The sequence below is a fragment of the Balaenoptera physalus genome, assembly GCF_965194825.1.
Source record: "Balaenoptera physalus genome assembly, chromosome: 15".
Lineage (NCBI taxonomy): Eukaryota > Metazoa > Chordata > Mammalia > Artiodactyla > Balaenopteridae > Balaenoptera > Balaenoptera physalus.
Genome location: NC_138894.1, coordinates 8,800,767 through 8,823,721, shown reverse-complemented (window position 1 = coordinate 8,823,721; position 22,955 = coordinate 8,800,767). Strand labels below are relative to the sequence as shown.

Below are 22,955 nucleotides of genomic sequence, written 5' to 3'. Positions count from 1 at the left end.
GAGGGGAGGAAAAAATGGAGAGCTTCAAAAAAAAAAAAAAAAACATCCACCTCACAGACACCAAGAAGCCAACAAAATGCACCAGCTGTTAGGCCAGCGAGAACAATTCGGTATCTCAGGTTCAAATGGTTATACCAATTAACATCACCAATATGCACTAGAGGTTGGGATTTATACCACTGCTTTTTAATAGACAACATCTGGTCTGATCATTGTAAAACTTATTAAAAAAAAACCAAACAAAGATAATTTTCAGGTTGGGGTTGGAGAAAAACTTGCTAAATGTTTACATCCCATACCTGCCTCCCTCTCCTTGTATACTGTCCCGATGTGTTTTCCTGGAGTAGACAGATACCCATTTCATAGCAGCTTTTTAATGTCTTCATATATTAGTGGATGGATGGTGAACTCAAATTTACTGATGGGCCTAGTTTCTAATGCCAATCTGAGTAGAAAGATGACATTTCCTAAATGCTTCACATCCACTGAATTAATGAGACAGGGTTATGTTTTCAAGGGGTTCTTTGCACTACTTTGGTTGTATTCTGAACATCCCAATGCATGTACAGTTTTAGCTCCCTTTATTCATTCTTTGTTTTGTGTGTGTGTGTGTGTAAGTACATATCCTCAAATCAACTATACTGTTTTCAGGTTTTTCTACATCCAAGGTACCCTTCTTGTATTTTGATATTCATTTAATTAAAACATGCAATTTACAACATCTGAACTACTGCAGGACACAAAACACAGTTCTAACCGGTTCTATACTACTCCTTGCGTTAAGGACTCACTTCAGCCCTGCCACTAGACAACTGTTTGGTTCCTCCACCTCACAGACAACTTCACAGTGACACACAAAGCCTAAGCACGTTTTTGGTTAGCCTGTACTCTGAGAAATACGCTTCCAGATAAAAATGTGATTTCCCTCCAAAGCATGCTGTTCCCATCTGGACGAGCAAGACACTTTACTGGGAAGGGAGTCTTCTTTCTTGCAAAACCTAAACCACTTGTCAATCATCTGGGCTGTCCCCTGTTGTCAGTGAGCTACACACCAAAAGCATCTGGTTCAGAGAGATTTTCTTAGGTTGTTTTCCAACCGTGGGATCCATTCAAATTTCAGGCTAACCTCGTACAGAGTCAGATTCCACCAGGCACAGACTTGCAACTTTTGAGTAGGGGTCAACGTGTGCTAAGTGTTCCATTCTGTAACCCTATCAACAAGCATTTTACAAAGCACGATGGATGGATGTTACTTGTCCGTGCCTGGAACTCCTCATAAAAAGACAAGGGCTTGCAGAAACCCTGAGAGAGGAAATCAATTATTTCTCTCCCGGCTATTAACCAGCTCTTGCCGACTGTTCATCTTACGCGTGATGATGGCTAGTATTCGCCGAATGGCGAGCAGACGCTCCTTCAGCGAGATCATGCTGAGCATGGCCAGCTGAGCCTTCCGCTCCAACGGCAGCACTGCCAGGGTCCACCAGGACCAGGCAGGACCACGAAGGTTACTCTGCAAAACAAAGGGCAACACAAAATTAGCGCCTACAATACACGCCTGTTCCCCCCACATTGTCTTTTGTTTACCCACAGACACGCGGGCAAGAATTAAATGCTGTCTTGTCTTTGAGGTCTACTGCACAATTCATTTCAGCCCTCAAAACACAAAGCTTCCTTTCATGTTACACACTTAAATGTGAGGAAACTCACAAAAGGAAGACTGTGTCAAGAGAAGCATCTTCCACAGGGAAACGCTATGGATTAGTCACCCCTGTTCTCTCAAAGCTCTAGTTCAGAACACAGGACCAGCCAGAAAAGGAGACTATCATTTTTACCTCTACTTTCCAATGTTCTGTTACTGTTCTTTAAGTTTTAAATATGTTATATACAGCACAATGTTTATAAAGCAAACAGTATGTGTACAAGTTTGAGTGTTATAGTAAGATAAACCTTATAATACAGTGACAAATGTACCTCTATATGAAACATCTATATATATGAATTATTGTTAAATATATATATAAGGAATTACTATCAATTATATATTATTAATAGTTACTATTAATTATACATATACATATATATGAACTAGTAAGCTACCTGATAGCCTTTATTTCACATAACCAAACGGGCACTTCTGGAATGAGCTCTAAGCAAAAGTTGATCACAAAGTTGTTCTCAATAGTCCTGGTACTGGAACCAAGACATCCAAGGCGCCCTGCTGCTAACATCTTGACTTCAGAATCCAAACTGGGAACCAGGGAGGGCGGCTCTAGACTCACCATAGCTCAGGGTGAGAGATTAGGAGTAACATGGAGGCCAAAGTACACGGGGCAGCCCATGTCACTGTGTGGAAGGCACCCGTCTCCTCTCCAAGGGAAGAAGGCACAAGTGTTGGACAAAACAACCTTCTGTATGACTCACACCCTCCCTTTCCCTACTCATCTTACAGAGTGGGGAGAAACTGAGTAGCACGATTAATGGGAAGGGTCTTGGCATAAAAATATCTCCCACAAAGGACCTAAAATCCTCTGTGGTAGGAAGACTAATGGTCTCCCGAAGGTGTTCACCCCCCAGTTGCTGAAGCCCGTGGCTATGGCAGCTTACACGGCAGAAGGGACACTGCAGGTGTGAGTGAGTGAGGGACCTGGAGATGGAGAGCTTAGGCTGGATCTCCCCCACCTCGGTGGGCTCAGCCTCATCGCAAGGGTCCTTCCAGCAGGGAGCTGTTCTGGGCTGTGGTCAGGGGCAGATGAGACTATGGAAGAGGGGTCAGAGGTGCAAGCTGCCGGCCTGGAAGACGGACAAACGGGTGAGAGGCAAGGAACGCTGCAGCCTTTCGAGGCCAGAAAAGGCCAGGAAATGGATTCTCCTTTAGAGCCTCCAGGAAGGAATACAGTCTTGCCATCACCTTGGTCATAGCCTGGTGAGACCTGTGTCAGATTTCTGACCTCCAGAACTGTACAGTAATAAATTTCTGTTGTTTTTAAGCCACTCCCATCATGCAATGTGTTACAATTAGAGATTAATTTGGGTTAATAAGCAAAAACTCCTAGAAAAAAAGAATGCTTCATACCTCAATCAAGTTAGTCTAATCACCTTGCTTTCTGAAACCAGGCTACAGAACAGAGGAGGAGGAGGGGTTATAACAGAGTGGAGGGTGAGATAGGACTCAGAGGTGAGTTGAGGCTGAAAGCACTGTCTTGGGTTTGGAAAAGACAGAACTCAAGTGGGGGTAAAAGACAGAAGCTCCCAAGAGACAGAAAAAGAACATAAAAATGGATGGAAAAGATACAAAAGATATTTCATCTGACCCTAAACCTGCTGAGACCTGGCCCTGCCCCCCTTTCTCCAGGACAGGTGAGCGGGCACAGTAGGACGCACTATACACTCTCAGTCACCAGCCCACACCATGCCCACCTGGCTGTGCCACCCAAATGTGGAGGAGTGGAGTCACCTGCACTTAGAAGTGCTTCACAGACCTGAAGCCCGTTCATCACTTAAAGAACCAGGGTCACTGAGCGCACTCCTGAGAGCAGGGAGAAAGCCCACGATGATGGGATCGAGGGCTAGGAGAGCTTCCGATTTGACCAGAGTTAGGGGATTTTCTCTACATTTATCCAACGCCTGTTCATTGGGTGCAGGGCAATCTTACACGCAAAACATAAAGTGTTCCTGCCAATACACTAAAATCACTACTAAATCTTCCCATGTTGGTGGGAGAAGTACAAAAGCTGACAGCCGATCAGAATAAACTGATTTCTGAGAGAAAAGAGATTATCTTCATGTAGTATTAAGCAGAAAGCATTTATCGCTTTGCTCCAAAAGGCACATGCTACTATACCAGGTGCTTCTTTGGGCTGCTGATAAATGAACTGGTTCATAAGCGACCATAATGGAGTAAATAGCATAGCGGGTACTGCCAAGTTTCCCCTCAGCATAATGTGTCTTAGCACATTACGGCAGGAAATAACTGCATGATAAAAGAAGAAAGGACAGTATACCTGAGGCTCAGGTTCTCTGTCGGGCATTAACCCAAAATGGCTTAAAATCTGTTCTTTCATGTGATCCTGAAGTGAAGCAAACCAGGACACAGACTGCTGATAAACTGAATCGTGCAGTGCGGTGAGTTCTTCATACTCTGGACCTTCCACCTGATCAAGGAGAAGAGACAACCTTTTCAACAATTCATTGTCACACGCGTGTCCATCACACAGTGACTGCGGCCACGTCTGCTGAGCGGATTCCTGGCATTTAACACTTCAGTAATTCATTAGTGTTTTATAAACACGATATATGCTCAACATAGAAATCTTCACTTTTTTTACACAGTGGAGCTCTACCTACCCTGTCTGTCTGTCCGTCTGTAACACCCAGATGTTTTTCTTAATATAAGCACATACCTGATGTTAACATGAATCATTTTTAATGAGTACATGCAATCTTATATCGGAGATGTGCCATAATTTACTCAACCATTCACGTAAGATATATTTTAAAATAATACAAGTAATATAAGTATTTACGCAAAAGTGGTTTTGCGCGTGTGTGTGAGAGAAGGGGCTGTCATTTCCTCAGGATAGTTTCCCAGAAGGAGAATTACCAAGTCAAAGAGTTATAACATTTTAAAAATTATATTCCATGTCACCACATTATATTCCAATAGATATGTTACAGTGACAGTGCATTCACGGCCTGAGCCTGATGCCAGGGGGAGGCCCTTAGGCTTCAGACGGATGCGCCCTGCTGCCCGGGGCCCCTCTCACTGCCCAGCAAGGCTCAGTCCTACGTAGGGACACTGAGAGGAGCAGCTCTGGGCTGAGGACCAGGGGACCCAGCTTTGTTCTGGCTTCATCATTGCCTCTTGTGTGCAAGTTTCGGCCAGTTGCTCAGCCGCCTTAGGAGAGAATTTTCTCATCTGTAAAATGGGAATAAAGCACTAAGGTCCTTCCTGGTTATAAAACAACAGCATTTATGAAAATTGGGGTAAACTGAGGAATCAGATTATAACACACGTGACCATTCTCAATTTGATTTATATAATACAAATCATATATTCATATGTAGTGGAGAGTTTTCTTTTAAAAAATACTAAAATTATTTCATGTTGTAGCTATTTAAGCTACCATTTAAAAATATATACGTACACCCCCAAAAGCCATCATCCACAATGATAGTCAATAAACCCTCTCATCAGATTTGTTACCAGCATAGAAGAGGGACCCTGAGAGCCACCGCACTCGGTCTTCTTCACACTCAGCTCCCTGGGCCCAAGACCTCAGAGCTCACCTCGCTGCACTCTGCCCTCTGCCCCACGAGGCCCGGTGCCCACAGATGACCAGAAACAGCAGTTGGCAAGGGGACAGAGCTGGCACCGTGGGTGTGACTACTCACCTTTTCATCTTCCAGATACTCAATGTCCGCCGTGTTGTAGCCGTCTCTGTGACGGTGGCTCAAAACCCGGAAGCGGCTAATCCCAATGGCATCCACGACGGAGCTGCCGTCGGGGAACGTCCTGACGTCCTTGATCTCCAGCATGCAGCCGTACTCTGAGATCCTGGCGGGACAGGTGGGAGAAACGACCCTGACTTTAAAAATGCAGGAGGGTCTTCAGTTCTCCCCAGATGCAATCCTGGGTCTTAAAGGAATAACAAGCCAAACGAAACAAAGAGCATCTCCACGCCGGAGCAGCAAGGTTATTTCCTCCAAGAGACCAGCAGCCGATGAGAAACACACTGATGTGCTACATGGCAAGAGAAGGGCCGGCGGGGACGGGGCACCTGTGCCTCAGCCCTTCTAACCAGTGGGGTGGGGACAGGTGGACCTGAAATGTGGTCCCTCAGCCCCCTTGGCCAGGGCACTAGCACACTGTCTCCACCCCCCGCCCCTCACACTCTGCTCCCATCCCCAATAAACTGCCGCAGAAAGGCATCTACAAGCACCGCCTTCGGGACTTCCCTGGTGGCGCAGTGGCTGGGAATCCGCCTGCCAGTGCAGGGAGCACGGGTTCAGGCCCTGGTCCGGGAAGATCCCACATGCTGCGGAGCAACTAAGCCCGTGCGCCACAACTACTGAGCCTGCGCTCTAGAGCCCGTGAGCCACAACTACTGAGCCCGTGTGCCACAACTACTGAAGCCCGTGTGCCTAGAGCCCACGCTCCACAGGAGAAGCCACCGCAATGAGAAGCCCGCGCACCGCAACGAAGAGTAGCCCCCGCTCACCGCAACTAGAGAAAGCCTGCACACAGCAACGAAGACCCAACGCAGCCAAAAATTAATTAATTAATTAATTAAAAAAAAATAAGCACTGTCTTCATCTCCCTGTCTCCCCATCACACCTCAAGACCCTGCCGGTCTACTGACATGAGGCCAGTGGAGTCACACGTGACACTGGCACGCCCCAGCTGACCTGTCGCTGACGCAGCACTCTCGCCCTCCCTGACCAGTCCCTCCCTTCACCACATGCGTCCTCCACGTGTCCCCAACACACTGCCCGGGACACCGTATCCTCACTCCAAAAGCTTCCCGTGTGACCCTACCCCCAGTCACGGTTCTAACTGTCCTCCACGTCCGATGGTTTCGATCGTGCCTACGATGTGTCAAGCATTACACAGAGCAATTTATCATACGTATTCATCCAAGCCTCACAGAAACATGGAGGCTCCGAAAAATTAAACTGATCTAAGGCCACAGGAAGATTCAGAGCCGAGCTCTGAACCCAAGGGTATCTGATGCTAAAGTGAATGAACAACTGCACTACACACCTCCGAACTAATGCTGAGGGAGGACGCCCAAGTTACACACCTGCGTAGAGTTCTAACACCTCTGCCTGGATCGCCAACAACGCGCCCTCCTTCCTAAGGGTCTGTCTTATCCACAGCTGCAGTGCGCACGGAGCCCCTGAAGAGCCCCTTCAAAGGAGGCCTCGGTGCCCCGGCTCACACGTCAGCTCCTCCAAAGTCGGTCTCAGCCACAAAACCTGTTCCTGCGATAAACATCTCGCCTGGTCTGTGGCCAGGAACTCGGCTGCCAACCCTGCAGCATCCAGGGGACCGAGGCTCTCACGTTTGTCCACACGAGGCCGTTAGAAATTTGTCCAAAAGATCGGCTGAACTCTCCCCCTCTCCTGGGCTTGGCCATGAGTGAGCCAGGGCTCCTGTCTGCTCTCTCCCTGGAGGACCTGTCTCTCCTCGGTTACCCTGAGCAACCTGCACTTTGACGGGTTCAGGAAACTTAGGTTCAGTAGCTGATCTGTAGTCAATCTCTTCTGAGTGTTCCATGTTCCCAGTGGAAGTGGAACTTACGAAACTGTTTTTTCACTTCGCTTATGTTGATTGTGATGAATCAAATCTTAATAATTCAAATTTATTCATCTCTTCCTCTATGCTAATGCTCTCAGCATCTTGTGTAAGAAAAGAATCTCTCCCTGTTCCCAGTTGTAAAGATAGTTCCCAATATTCTCTCTTAAATGTTTTAATGTTTTGTTTTTCACATTTCACATTGGGAATGTAAATGTGTTATTTTTTGTGTATAGTATAGGGCAGAGAAAAGATTTTTTTTTCCCATTTGGACTACCCACTAATTGTCTGACTACCTTTTATTGAGGAGTTTTGCCTTTTCTCACAAAATTACATATAAATTTGGAGTCCAAATATGAGTGGATCTGCTTATCTCTACAGTCTGTTTCAATGGTCTACTTACTTGGACTTGTAAGTTTATTGCAGGGATGTTGTCCCATCTTGCTCAGCTGGTTTTTCAAAACTACCATGGTCTTGGTCTTTCACATAATGATTCTAAAATCAGCTTGAGCAATTCCATGAAAAACCCTCTTGTGATGCTGACCGGATCTACTTTGGATTTATAGACCAACTGGGATAAAAAGAACATCTCTCTATGACACTGAGTCTATGTACCCATGAACACAGCATCTCTGTCCATTCTTGAATATCTTTCAATAAAGCTGTAGAATTTTCTCCATAAATGTTCTACATACATCTTTAGAAAGATATGTTCCTAGGTATATACGGTGGAAACTAGCGGATGGCCCTAAACATCCGTTCTCCCCTTCCTCCTGGGCACCTGGATGGACTACATTTCCCAGCCTCCTCTGCCGGAGGTGTGAGCAGCAGTGATTGATATGGGCCCCTTTTCTCCAGGATCCCCTACAAGCACCAGGGCCTCTTCCACCAGCTAGAACTTGGATGTAATGACCTCATCAGGACCATGCGGTAACGACAAAGCCCTAGAGGATCAGGAAGCCAGGACGTGGGCAGGACCCGGGGTCCCCAGAGCAGTCTTTGGAGGGGAGCTGCCTGCTGATCTGGAACATCTTCCCTAGAAAAATGATGTGAAACAAAAAGAGATAAAAAACCAAGCACCATGGGTTTTTATAAGACTGAAAGTTTTCTGGCTGTGTGGATAAAGGTTTCATGGAGGATGTAACAATATTTTTAGACCTAAAAGGTTGGACCAGATTTGTTTGTATAATGGTGAGCTAGAAGAGAATTACAGGCAGAGGGAAGCATGGAGGCATGAAAACATGAACTTTTTTTAGAGAAGGGCAAATAATGTGGCAATGGACCAGTAGGTATGATGTTCCAAAGGAAGGAGTAGGAGATGAGGCTAGAACCAAAGGGTGGGACCACATCATGGATGGCCCTGAACTTATACTTTGTTACATAATAGGAGCCACTAGAGGTTTTCAACATCACCTTAAGTTGTTCTTCAAGAAAAATGACAAACGATACATTTAATTAGAACCCTTTCTTTGAACACTGGTAATTCTTACCCTGCGTGCTCAGCAGATAAACACATGCCAAACCGTTTGGTACCAGTTTCCATGCATCTTCTTATCATAAGCCGATAGCGGGGCTCAAAGACGTGGAGCGGACAGGGCACGGTGGGGAAGGCCATGGCACACACGAAGATGGGCACATCCCTGGTCAGACTGCGGGGTGAGGGAAATGTTAACTTAGAGGTGGAGCTGTTAGAAACAGAAGGGAGTGAGAGTCACTGTGAAACAGCAAAAGCTAGCCAACCTCAGCTCTCTCATTTACCCTCAGGTTTGCCTCTGGCTTAGGTGGGAAAAGAAAGCCAAGGGCCACAGCTTGAGAAAGTTCTCAGCTGACCCAGGTTCCCTGCCAAGCCCTCTTATTTAATCTGATGAGACCACGCTTATGATCACTATAAAAACATTCTGATGACCTTGAGGGCACTGTGCTAAGTGAAATAAGTCAGACAGAGAAAGACAAATACCACCGTAGGGCCTCATTGATATGTGGAATCTAAAAATAAACAAAACCAAGCTCACAGATACAGAGAACAGACAGGGTTACCAGAGGAGGGGGCAGGTGAAGTGGGTGAAGGGGGTCAAACAGCACAAGGTTCCAGTTATGAAATAAATAAGTCCTAGGGATGTAAGGTGCAGCATGGTGACTATCGTTAATAACACTGTGCTGCATATTTAAAAGTTGCCAAGAGAGTAGATCTTCAAAAGCTCTCATCACAAGAAAAAAATTTTTGTAACTATGTCTGGAGACAGAGGTTAACTAGACTTAGTGTGGTGATCGTTTCACAATATACACAAATATCAACTCATTATGTTGTACATCTGAAACTAATACAATGTGAGATGCCACTTATATCTCAAGAAAAATAAATACGAAACACTCCTGATGAAAGCAGTCAAAGGTAATGAGTTCTAAATAAAAAAAGAGTAGAAGAATGATAAGGTCTCAATACTTACAGGTCACTACAACACAACACTTTAACCACTTTAAAAGAGAAAAAATAACTGTCAAGCCTATTTTGAGTGGTAATCCCTTTTTCCCTTCTGTTTCTATGTCCTGTGCCTTTTCAATTCTGAAAAATTCAGCACTGCTTATTTAGATACAAAAAGCAACCATATAATATTGTCAAAACACACTTTTGAAATATTTCTTACAAACTTTTTCAATTAAATTAACATAAACTCTTTGCAATTAATTTTTTTGGAGGCTAATTTCTCTGCCAAAGGCAGGGGAAAAGAATGAGATAAAGCCGTGAGATTAACAAGGATTTTCTTCTTTAGCCTGAACTCAACACCAAGTACCTGGAGCACGGGGACTTACTTTGAAAGCTCCGTCATTTCTTCATCATAAATTCTCTTTCTGTCAGACAGTTCGTCTGACAAATATCGAAATATTAATTCTTCAGCCAGAGTAGTTATATGAAAATTTCTGCTTGCCAACAACTGGAACAAAAGAAAAAGTTAAATAATACCACATGGTAATTAATTCTTAAGGACGAAGAGCTCTCTTCCTAGTCAAGGGTCAACAAGGAGGTGGGGGGAAGGGAGTGGTCTCAGAAGACAAAAGGGACTGAGGTGAGAGCAGGGGGGTTGGCCCTGAGAGGGAGGGGAAAGGAGGGGAGGGGGAGGGGAAGGGAGGGGAGGGGGAGGGGGAAGGGAGGGGAAGGGGGAGGGGAGGGGAGGGGAGGGGGAAGGGGAAGGGGGAGGGGAGGGGAGGGGGAAGGGGAAGGGGGAGGGGAGGGGAGGGGGGAGGGGAGGGGGAAGGGGAAGGGGGAGGGGAGGGGAGGGGGAAGGGGAAGGGAGGGGAAGGGGGAGGGGAGGGGAGGGGAAGGGGGGAGGGGAGGGGAAGGGGGGAGGGGAGTCCCTGGCCCCCCTTCCCCGCCCTCCCCCACCATGAGAGAAGCGCAAAAGAAAGGGTTCCCTTGGAGGAAGGAAGAGGCAATTCCCATTTTGCTAGCATATACGCTTTCCATGAGTAGCATAATGTCAGGGAGGGTGAGTAGCAGGTGGTGGGAGAGAAGAGAGATATCAAAGAACCACCTTGGAGAGTGAAAAGCTGAAGCTACCAGAAAAGCGCAGTAAGAATGACTAATAAGGACTTCTCTGGTGGCACAATGGCTAAGAATACACCTGCCAATATGGGTTCGAGCCCTGGTCCGGGAAGATCCCACATGAATTGGAGCAACTAAGCCCGTGCACCACAACTACTGAGCCCGTGAGCCACAACTACTGAAGCCCACACGCCTAGAGCCCGTGCTCTGCAACAAGAGAAGCCACCACAATGAGAAGCCCGCGCACCGCAATGAACAGTAGCCCCCGCTCACCGCCACTAGAGAAAGCCTGCGCTCAGCAACAAAGACCCAACGCAGCCAAAAACAAATAAATGAATAAGTAAATTTATTAAAAAAAAAAAAAAGAATGACTAATAAGGTTTTGGGTCTCAGATTTAAGATTATGAATTTAAAGTGAAGTTTAATCTTCCCTATTTTGTGGGTTTACTCTAGCATTGCGATGCTACTTATACAGACGCACACAAAAGGCAAAGGGTTGACTTGATCTGGACTGGGAAAGGGCATTGACGGACTGCGGAATTAAAGCTGGATGTGAAGGGGAAGTAGGTGGAGACCGAATAAAAAAGCGCCAGGAGTTGTCAGTTCCCAAGAAATACTTACTTCTGAGAGTTTTTCTTTGCACAAAGGACAATGTGGGCCATGGTCCAGGCAGCGCTCGAGGCATTTTAGGCAAAACGTGTGTCCACAGGGCGTAGTGACAGGCTCAAAGAGCAACCTGGAGAAAACATCTGGGTTTTCAGCAAGAAATGTCCAGAAGACATTTTCAAATAACCTTTTTATAAGAATTCTAGAAATCACTTATATCCATTTTCCATTTATAACGTCCTTAATCGTATTTTTGGAAAAGAAATCGATTGCTGTCGAGATATATGTAATTTCTCTGACAATAAAAAGCCCGTTACGTTTAGGATACAAAATTCAGAAAGGCTGAATTCTTCACAGTTGCGTAGATTCTATGTCATCCTACCTCATGCAAAGGGCACATTCAAAGTCAGCCACGTCTATCAGGAGCTCTGCACTTTCTCCTACGTTAGAGCCCACGTTCCTTTGGGGTGAGGAATCAGCCTCTGAAAAAGTTACATGCTATAATTAACACTTGCACATCTGGGAAAGCGCATGCGGTAACTGTATTTCCTCTGGATAAAGTATGTTACACCAATGTAACAAACCATGCTGGATGGGATTAGCGATACAGCTGTCCCTCCGTATCCCCGTGGGGACTGGCTCCAGGATCCCCACAGATACCAAGACCCCTGAGGCTGGAGTCCCTTACATAAAATGGTGTGGTATTTGCATATAACCTAAGCACATCTTCCCATGTACAGGCATCGCCCAGAGATACTGCAGGGTCAGTTCCAGTACACTGCAATAAAGTGAATATTGCAATAAACTGCATCACACAAATTTTTTTTTTGGTTTCTCAGTGCATATAAAAGTTATGTTTATGCTATAGTGTAGTCCATTAAGTGTGCACTAGCATTATGTCTAAAAAACAATGTACATGTGTTAACTGAAAATAATTTATTGCCAGAAGTGCTAACCATCTTCTGACAACACAGGTTTTCCACAAACCTTCAATTTGTAAAAAAAAAAATCTGCAAAGCACAATAAAATGAGGTGTGCCTGTACATTAAATCATCTCTAGGTTACTTATAATACTTATAATAATATATGTAAATGCTATGTACTGATAAATCGTTCCTACACAGGGCAAAAGCAAGTTTTGCTTTTTGGCACTTTCTGGAATTTTTTTTCCTGAATATTTTTGATCCGTGGTTGGTTGAATCCGTGGATACTGAGGGCTGACTGTATACAGCCATAATTTATCTGTAAAGCATGAATAAACGTGAAAGTTATACCTAAATTTTCTCTATTCTTGACTATGAAGTGCTTGTAGGAGTAAACATTTAAACTGTCCTACAATCTTGAAGGTGATATGTTCATTTCATTATTAATTTTAAACTACCTATATAAAATTTTTCTAAAGTATATTGAGTAACACCCAACATTCTATCACTCTAGGGTCACACACTCCGTGACAAAATAGCCTCACTGACCTTTCTTGGGAATTTTTCCAGGGGTGTTCACATCGTGCGCATCCTCCAAATCATTCGGAAACTGTCTCTTTAAACCAGTGCTCAGCGCCGCTGGAAGAAAACTTTCTAACACTTCCTTATCCTCTTCACAGTGTAGGCCCAGTATAAAATATAACACCGAAGAATTGGTATTTCTAAACACATCCTGTTTCTCAGATGGATTCTGGTTAAGTAGGAAAAAAGAATCTTGAATATTAAAGAGATCATAGCATCAGAGAAAAAAAAATCATGCAGTAGCCTTTCTTAGAAATCTCTGGAAAAAAAGAGAGCATATACTCTTCCCTCATAATTGGTTTCATCTATCAACTTCTAAGATGAACTTTATACTTTTCATGGTAAAATATAAGGATAATTTCTTCCTGAAACAGATCAACTGAACACCAATCTTCATATATTCAAACCATCCCTCTGCTATCTTTTCTCCAAGACAAAATAATATCAAGTCTCCTGATGTTGTGGGTTGTTTGGAGATGTTCTAAAAGTTTCTTTCAATCTTCAGTGATTTTCATTACTTCCATCAAATTCCTTTAAAAGTGTCAATTCTCAGGTTGAGAAGCCAGAACTGGTCTTAAGAAGTACTTGTAGCTAACATAATGCAACCGTGTGAGTAACTTGTAAATGTTCAAAATTACATAAAGCTTAATCAAGATAATATTGACAAACACACGCACTTCCCACCTTAGAACTCCCTGCACTGTCACCTCCCTCCACAGGAGGCTGGCTGTTTACGTGGTTCTGACACTGAGCCGTTAATCTTGTGTTTAACATTCTGCTTTGGATGGAAGATGTTAAATGCTGAGGCACGTTTTCTGAAGCAGGGAAAAACACCTCACACATTACCTGTAAAATTGCCAAGAAGAAAAATATGTATTTTAAGACACTTTTGAAAAATACATCATATACCTGAAAGACTCAGAGGAAACTTTGAGGCCAAACAGGCCTAAAACATTGACAAGAATAATTACCCTATTCCAGCCGCCAATGTTTTAAAATTCAAGTGTTTCTGAAACCACAGTCAACATCTTAAGCATTTTAGTCCCCAGTCCGTGTCCATCTTACTCTTACCAATTACAAAATATGAGCATTGCAGTTTCTTTCAGTTTGGTCCTTACACATCTGCTACAGAAAATCTCCCCTAAATGTCTCAGGGATGAGAGAGAAACGTGGGGTGTATCGGTTGCAGGGGGTCCCAGACTGAACCTAAGCTGTGGTGACCCACAGGATTAAGACAGTTCTAGAGGGCTGCTTAACTTACAAGAGAAGCAGAAGAGTCAACTAGTAAGAACTTCAGAGGAAGAGAAGGTGAAGGGGCGCAATTCTGGTTCTCCAGCTTTCGGTGGTGGTGGGAAGTGCCGGCCAGCCCCTCGATGGTCCTGCCCAACCGCGTGGACTCAGCTGAATCCAAGGGCTTAAGGGAGGTGTAGAGGATTCGGGTTCGAGCCCTGGTCTGGGAGGATCCCACGTGCCGCGGAGCAACTGGGCCCGTGAGCCACAACTACTGAGCCTGCGCCTCTGGAGCCTGTGCTCCGCAACGAGAGAGGCCGCGATAGTGAGAGGCCCGCGCACCGCGATGAAGAGTGGCCCCCGCTCGGCGCAACTAGAGAAAGCCCTCGCACAGAAACGAAGACCCAACACAGCCAAAAATAAATAAATAAATTAAAAAAATAAAAAAGAGATGTGTAAAGGATTCACTGAAACCTCAACAAAGAATCCACCCACTGCGCTGCAGGTGACAGATGAGTGCACCAGAACCCACGACCTCTGCGGCAGTGAGGACCAGCATCCCAGGAGGGACGTCAGTGTCCTTGGCAGTGGCCCTGAGGGGTCAGCAGAGCTGCAGGAGGCTGCCAGGGCGGGTACCACATCTCATGGGCGTCAGGAGGCTGGCACTGTTTGGCGCCGTCTGTGACAGAAGATACCTAGCACCCGTAAAATGCTGGAGGGAAAACATCATGTCTGCATGCAAGAGCACCAGACAGGCAAGAATCCACAAGACCTAAATCCTGGTCCTGGGACCTTCGTGAATCTGCTTCATCTCTCTGAGCTCGGGCTGAACTTCTCATGATGCTGTTGTAAGGATCAGTTGGGGTAACATTATGTTTCACGATTCTTGTGAAAGTTGCAGGTGAGACAAAGCAGGCAGGAATCGTTAAAAATAGCCAACTCAAGATTCAATATTATTTTGACGAGTTGAAACAGTGATCAAAACCAATGAGTGACAATTTAACAGGATTAACAAAGACCAGTCAACTACACAAGAAAAGGATAAAAAATATTGCTAGAAAGTTCTCATTTAAAAAAAAAAAATCTGGCTATTCTGGCTAACTGCAGTTCTAATAGAAGCCAACAGTGTGATGGTATCAGGCTAAAAATCAACTCCCAGTGAACACAGGGAACATAAAAGTTCACCACCTGCAGCCACTGGATGTAGGGGCTAAAGTTCGGGGTATACAGCAAGGCAGCCAGAGGAGGAAACCTGACAACCCTGTTCTATGGGGAGAGGATGTTAGGTTCAAAGAACTAGTTAAGGCAAAGATGATAGCTCTTCTCTAATATCTAAGGCGGTTTAGATTAAGGAGGAAAAACTTTTCTCTTGCTCCAGAGACTAAAACTCAACTGTAGAGTGGAAATTACAGGGTAAGTGTACCCTACAAGTTGAAAATAAACAGTGTTAAAATATGGAAATGTTGATGTAAAAACAAGGACTCCTTGTCATCGGAAATGCTAAGACTGTGTACCTACTGTGTACAGGCTTTTTTTTATAGGGCAGGTTCCTACATCAAGTGTGACTCGATGACCTCCAATAAGACTGGGTTAAAGATTTGCATAAAAGAGCAGGTGTTTCTGCTCCGTGTTGGTGAAGCTTCGCTGAAAATTTCAAGTCAACCTATGTAGCTGAATTGATATATTTTGCATATATCATGATGTCTCTTACAGGGCTTCTGCACAAACTACAGTCCTTGAATTACAAACTCTAGGATAAATCACTTTGCCTCCCCAGCTGCACACATCTACCCTGCCTCACGAATGCGTGTCATTATTTCAGCAGAATTGAGGTATGTGTACACGGTCTCATGAAACACGCTGCATTATCAAATGCATGAACTCATTATTACCACTGTGTGTTTTAAATCACACTGTCATGAATATTCAGAACTACATTTCTTGTTCATTTTACATGTAGCAGTTACTCAGCATGGACACAAAGGCTGAAAATAAGACTTCAAGAACAAAGTCATTGAAAGGAAATCACACCTTCTGCACTTCCTTCTTCACTGAGTTACATTCAGGATTCAAAGCAAGGCAGTAGAGAAACTCCTTCAACACTTCCTTACTTCTTCCCAGTCCAGAAAGAGCCAGAGCTTTCACGTGATGTCCCTGGATTCATCCAAAGATATACATTTGAAAAAACAGTGTGATGATATACTTTTGTACAAACAACCCTGAAATAAAAAAAAAATCACTGGAACTGTTTTATTTGCACATTAAGTAGAATAAACACAAACCCACCGAGGATGGCTCTAGCTCTACTGCCTTCGAAACTGGGCAAACCTGAATGTCCCACAAGTGCAACACACAATCAGAACACAGGAGTCCATACCTGGAATGTGAGCCCAAAGCAGTTCCAAGGGACATGCTAAGAGAGAACTGTCTACCACCCTTCACTCACCCAGTAATCACAGGTCACTACCATGTTCCTGTCTTCAAGGAGCATACAGTCTTGTGGGAGCACACAGACAGGACAGACACAAAGTGTAATATACAAAGTCCCACAACAGAAATGAACAAAATGCAATATGGGTCAATATTTTCCAACAGCATTTTGTTTTTGGTTTATGGATGCAATGCAGCAACGAAGACCCAATGCAGCCAAAAATAAAAATAAATTAATTTAAAAAAAGAGAGGGCATACTTGTCTTGCTCCTGACCACAGAGAAAAGGCTTCTAACTTTTCACCACTGAACATGATTTTGGCTGTGAGCTTGTCATATATAGCCTTTATTATGCTGAGGTTCATTCCTTCTATACTTAATTTGTTGAGAGTTTATATCATAAAAGGGGGCTGAATTTTGTCAGATGCTTTTTCTGCATCTATTAAGATGACCATATAATTTTTATCCTCCATTCTGTTATGTGGGGTATCACATTGACTGATTTGCTTATGTTGAACCATCCTTGCATCCTAAGGATAAATCCCACTTGATCATGTTGTCATGATCCTTTAGTGCGCTCTTTAATTTGGTTTGCTGGTATTTTGTTGAGAATTTGTGCATCTACGTTCATTAGAGATAATTGGTCTATACTTTTCTTCTCTTGCAGTGGCCCTGTCTAGCTTCAGTATCAGGGTGATGCTAACCTCACAAAATGACTTTGGAAGTGTTCCATCATCCTCAATTTTTGGAAGAGTTTGGTAAGGATTGGCATTAATTCTTCTTTAAATGACTGATAGAATTCATCAGTGAAGCCACCTGGTTCTGGGATTTTCTGTTCTGGGAGATTTTTCATTACTGGTTCAATCCCCTTGATTGTTATTGGTCTGTCCAGATTTTCTAATTACTTCTTGATTCAAGACTTGGTAGGCTGTATGTTTCTAGGAATTTACCTCTTTCTTCTAAATGATCTAATTTGTTGGTTTATAAATGTTCAAAGTAGGCACTTTGAACCTTTGTACTTTTGTGGTATCAAATGTCTTCTCTTTTACTCATAATTTTATTTATTTGAGTCATCTCTTTTTTCCCTAGTCTAGCTAAGGGTTTGTCAATTTTAACTTTTCAAGAAACCAAATCTTAGTTTTGTTCATCTTTTATGTTATCTTTCTTGTCTCAATTTCATTTATTCCTGCTCTAATCTTTATTACTTCCTTCTGCTAACTTAGTTTGTTCTTTAGGTTCTTGAGATTTAAGGTTGTTGTTTTTTTAAATTTTTTTAAAGCATTAGTATCTTTATTTATTTATTTTTGGCTGTGTTGGGTCTTTGTTGCTGCATGCAGGCTTTCTCTAGTTGCAGTGAGCGGGGGCTACTCTTCATTGCGGTGGCTTCTCTTGTTGAGAAGCATGGGCTCTAGGCATGCGGGTTTCAGTAGTTGTGGCACGCAGGCTCAGTAGTTGTGGCTCTCAGGCTCTAGAGCGCAGGCTCAGTAGTCGTGGTGCATGGGCTTAGTTGCTCTTTGGCGTGTGGGATCTTCCTGGACAAGGGCTTGAACCCGTGTCTCGTGCATCGGCAGGCAGGTTCTTAACCACTGCGCCACCAAGGAAGTCCCTGAGGTTGTTTATTTTAGATCTTACTTTTTTCTTAATGTAAACGTTTATTGCTAAAACTTCCTTGTTAGAACTGCTTTTGCTGCATCCCATACATTTTGGTATGCTGTGCTTCCACTTGGGTTCGTCTCTGGATATTTTTTTATCTTCCTTTTGATTTCTTCTTTGACTCAGCGGTTGTTCAGAAGCCTGTTGTTTAATTCCTATGTATTTGCGACTTTTCTAGCTTTCCTCCTATTATGTATTTCTAGTTTCATACCATTGTGTCTGGAAAAGATACTGGATAAAATTCCAATCATCTTAAAATTATTAAGACTTGCTTTGTGACCTAGCATATGATCTGTCATGGAGAATGTTGTGTGCCCTTGAGAACATATATTTTGCTGTTTGATGGAACATTCTGTATATGTCTACTAGACTCATTTGATCCAGGAGTCCATTATTCCTTATTCAAGTTCAAGTCTATTATTTCCTTATTGATTTTCCACCTGCATGACCTGGCTTCAGTGGATCATCTAAACTCACGTTCACCTGAAGTTGGCTGTGCGGGCACCAACTGGGTAGGGGTGCGGTGGCACCATCTCCATGCAGATCTGCCAGCTGAGTTCAGCACTGGCAAAGACCGTGGGGACACTCAGCAGCCGAGCCTGCCAGCCTCCCATGGGTATCTGCCAAGGCAGTGGCAGCTAGGGCTGCCGGGGTCCTCCTCTTCTTCTTTTCTATGTGTGGGGGGATGTTCTAGCTGAGGGGGTCCCTCTGTGGTACCAGGCCTGAGGCACTTGCATTCAGAGCAGCAGCAGAGCAGGAGTCACGAGCTCAGTGGCAGGCAGAACTACCGTGGCCCCTGTGGCCTGGGATACAGGCTCACTTGCTGTGATGATGGAGTCAGTATCTGAGGTGCAAGTGTGTGTACATCACCCGTGGAACCGGGGTCTGGGTCTCCCTGCAGTGATTTGTATTTAAGGGGGTCAAGAAGGGGCAAGAAGCAGCAGCAGCAGCAAAGCCCAGGGATAACAGGGCACAGAGGTGTCCCAATTGAGGATGAAGGGATGGAGCACAGAGCAACAGCTGCACAGTCTGGTGACAGAGAGTCAAAGTCCCAACTGAGGACCCAGGGGGCGGGGCACAGAGCAAGAGCTTCATGGTCCCGTGATGGCAGAGTAGCAGATGCATAGTCCCTAACTCACTTAGGCCCCAGGGGGAAGGGCACAGCACAGAGGCAGCTCTGATTCCCACAGGTGGTGAGGCCCTGTGGCACCCTAACCCTCGTGAGTGGGGCACAGCAGCAACCTGGGTTCCTGAAAGCAGGTCTCACCACAGTGAGAGCTCCAGCACTGGGAAGGAGACCCTGGGGAAGGATCCTGGGCAGCTCCATCATCTGGGTTCAGGATTGGTGAAGACTGTAAACGTCCTTGGAAGCAAAGGCTGCAGAGGTGCACGGTGGTGACAAAGATTGCTGAGGTCCTCCTGTTCTCCTTTCCCCATGGGGTGAAATCCCTCTGAGGGTATATTTCTACAGGCTTTTAAGTCTGTATCTTTGCATTTAAAATTGATTCCTGTAGGTAGACACCATGTAGTTAGCTGGTTCTTGCTTTGGTCTATTTGTGGTGCACTTCATCACTTCCGTTATATTTGAGTTACAATTTACTGTTTTCCTTCAGACTTGAAAAATTCCTTTAGCATTTCTTGTAGTACACATCTGCTGGCAACAAAGACATGTTTCCTAAAAATGTCTTTATTTCAGCTTCATATAAAAATATATTTTTACTGGATATAGACTTCTTGGTTGAAAGGTTTCTTCTTTTGGCACTTTGAATATGCTATTCCAATGTTAACTGGCTTCCACAGTTTCTGATGATATGTCATTAATGATCTTATTTTCCTGTATGTCGTTTTTCTCACTTCATGTCATTTTTCTCTTGGTGCTTTCAAGAATTTCCTTTTATCTTTGGATTAATGAGCGGCAGTCATTATGATGTGTCAGGGAGTGTATTTATTTGTATTTATTTTGCTTTGGGGTCATTAAGCTTCTTAGATATGAAATTAATATTTTCTATTAAATTTGGAAAGCTTTCAGCCCTTATTTCTTCAAAATTTTTTCTGCCATTTTCTAGCTTCTCCTTCTGGGATTCCAATTACACATATATTGTACCATATGTTTCTAAGATTCATTTTTCTTTAAACTTTTGTGTTTCTGTTCTTTGGATTGTGTAATTTCTATCACTCTATCCTCAATTTCGCAGATTCTTTTACCGTGTGTAATGTGCTATTGAGCTTATATAGCAATTTTTTATTTCAGCATTTGTATTTTTCAGCTCTAGAATTTCCATTTTTTATAGTTTCAATTTCCCCCTTGGGACTGTCTATTAATTCAAAGACACCATACTTTCCTTCAATTTTCTGGACATAATTTCATTTAATTCTCTAAACTTACTTATAATAGCTGCTTTGAAGTCTTTTTCTGCTAAATGCAACTTCCGGGCCCACAGGAAGACAGTTTTTACTGACTATCTTTTATCCTGAGTAAAAGTCAACAATTCCTCTTTCTTTGCATGTCTAGTATTTTTGGTTAACACTGGACATTTTACATAACATGTTGTATCAACTCTGCATTTTGTTGTATTCTTCTGAGGATTACTGGGTTTTGTTTTAGTAGGCAGTTAACTTTCCTGGATTCAGCTGCATCAACTTATCATTTGCTGGGTTATATTTATGAATATGGGCAAATCATTGGCTAGTACTGGCCCATCTCTATTTGCACCAAAAGCTTGGACTCAATATCAGCCACAACTGCTTGCTTGAAAGGATGGTTTTGCTTGGGTAAAACACCTGCTGCACCAGCCCCAACTGAAGCTTCCATCTCATCTTAACCACAGTTGGCCAACTTCATTCTCCCTTCAGTCCTCTGAATTCACCTTCCAATGGCACTTCCTTTAGTTGCAATAGTAACCTGGAAATAAACTTTTGTCCTTTACTATCTTAAAGTGATTATCAAGGTTGCATTTCTGCTGGAGCTGTTCTTCATTAGACACATATCAAGAACTGAGATTCACAGATTTACAATAAACCCTGAAAATAAAAGCAAAATCCCAAAGGCTAGAGATACATTTGCTGCCTCCCTGACATGTAACTTTGTAGTAATTAAGTCTGTCTTTTGTCAGACACACACTGCCAGGTTGTTAGCACAAAGATCAATACCGTGGAGAAGAATCTAGCTTCAAAGGGCAACATAGGTCTACTGTCAATCAGAAATACTAGACTTGTAATTCACAGCCCTTAAGGCTCAATCACTACTGATAGAAATTACCTCAGAAGAATAAAAGATCAAAGGATCAGAGAAAAAGCATCAGAAATATGAGTAGGAAATGTATTTAGTGAAGCAAACAAGCAACAAAATAAATTTCCGGGCTTGGTCCAACAAACGTTGGCTTCCCATTCTTGGACTCATCCCCACACCCATCTTAATACTCAATCTAATATGAAAACATTTTGTTTTAAAGGATGACTGGTTGGATGAATGGATGGATGGAAGGAAGAAAGGAAGGGCAAGCTACGCCCATCCTATTAACCTGGGTTAATGTTTCTTCAGTGTTTCTGAAACAAAGATGATTAAAAAAGCAATACAGCAGGAGAAAAAAATATTTTTATTAGATAATAGAGAATGCTATAGGCATTAATCTCATCACAAGTTCTTTAAAACTTTAAAATCTCTTAAGAGGTTTAAAATTCAAAAATTCATGAAAAAAGTTACAACTTTTATTCTTTGGCTCCTTAATCTTCTTCAAGGACAACTTAAGCTACTCTTATTAGGTTAGCAAACCTTATTTCGTGTCACTAGAGGAAGTAATATTAGACCTTTCCAACCAAGACACAGAGATTAAAATTATTACAAAATAAATGCATACAAAACATTCACCCTTTTACTAACACCATTTATATGCACCATGCATATTAGGGCCCAACTGCTAATCACTATTATTATGATTATAATAATAATATAGTATCTTCCTACTTAAACTGTAATTTTAAACATTTCCTCTTTATTCACCAATTCATAAAATTCTATTAGTTTGTTTATACATTTGTTCAGTGCCTAAGGCATATTATTCAGCTAATCATCTACTAATAGTAATCTAAATTAGTGTTTCCTATCCAGATCCAGTTGGAAACTTAGTCTTTTAAACTGAGTTGGTTTATTATGAAGTGGATTGCTACATTTAGACTATCTACAATTTGAGGGAAATGTACTCTGTCCATAGGTACTAATCACAATGATCTTACTTTATTTTTCAGAAAATCCCATACACAGGTAACTATGTTCAATATCCTGTGACAAACCATAATGGAAAAGAATATGAAAAAGAATGTATATACGTATAACTGAATCACTTTGCTGGATGGCAGAAATTACCACAACACTGTAAATCGACTATACTTAAATAGAATTTTTAAAAATCCCATAAATTTACATTTATTATCTCCAAAGCCAACCTATACAAACAAATACCTTAGGCAGGAGAGGTTCATTCTGACAAACTGCACTGGCATCCTGCAGAGCCTGTTCATAGTTCTTCATGGATAAATACAACTCTGCTCGCAGCAGCAATAACGAATTATCACCAGGAGCTGAAAGGCATGAGGAATGGAAATAAATAAAACTGACTGCATTTTTAAAAAATGATCTTTAAGTCATTAAAAATATTAAATTAGAAAACAAACATAAAGGTAAAATAAATAACACCTCC

General features: G+C 43.0%; 1 protein-coding gene across 2 annotated transcripts in view; it reads right to left on the bottom strand.

Moving 5' to 3' along the window:
• Nucleotides 1-32: 32 nt before the first annotated feature.
• LONRF2 (LON peptidase N-terminal domain and ring finger 2) overlaps nt 33-22,955 on the bottom strand; it is a 62,774-nt gene continuing 39,851 nt past the window's right edge. For both annotated transcript variants that reach the window (XM_082427329.1, XM_082427330.1), the window contains 11 exons: nt 22,718-22,836; nt 16,208-16,330; nt 13,631-13,792; nt 12,914-13,115; nt 11,824-11,923; nt 11,457-11,571; nt 10,106-10,227; nt 8,785-8,943; nt 5,392-5,554; nt 4,002-4,151; nt 33-1,510 (listed from right to left, as the gene is read on the bottom strand). In XM_082427329.1, the coding sequence (XP_082283455.1) occupies nt 1,316-1,510; nt 4,002-4,151; nt 5,392-5,554; nt 8,785-8,943; nt 10,106-10,227; nt 11,457-11,571; nt 11,824-11,923; nt 12,914-13,115; nt 13,631-13,792; nt 16,208-16,330; nt 22,718-22,836 (1,610 nt within the window). In that variant the 3' untranslated portion in view covers nt 33-1,315. The remainder of the gene's footprint in view (nt 1,511-4,001; nt 4,152-5,391; nt 5,555-8,784; nt 8,944-10,105; nt 10,228-11,456; nt 11,572-11,823; nt 11,924-12,913; nt 13,116-13,630; nt 13,793-16,207; nt 16,331-22,717; nt 22,837-22,955) is intronic.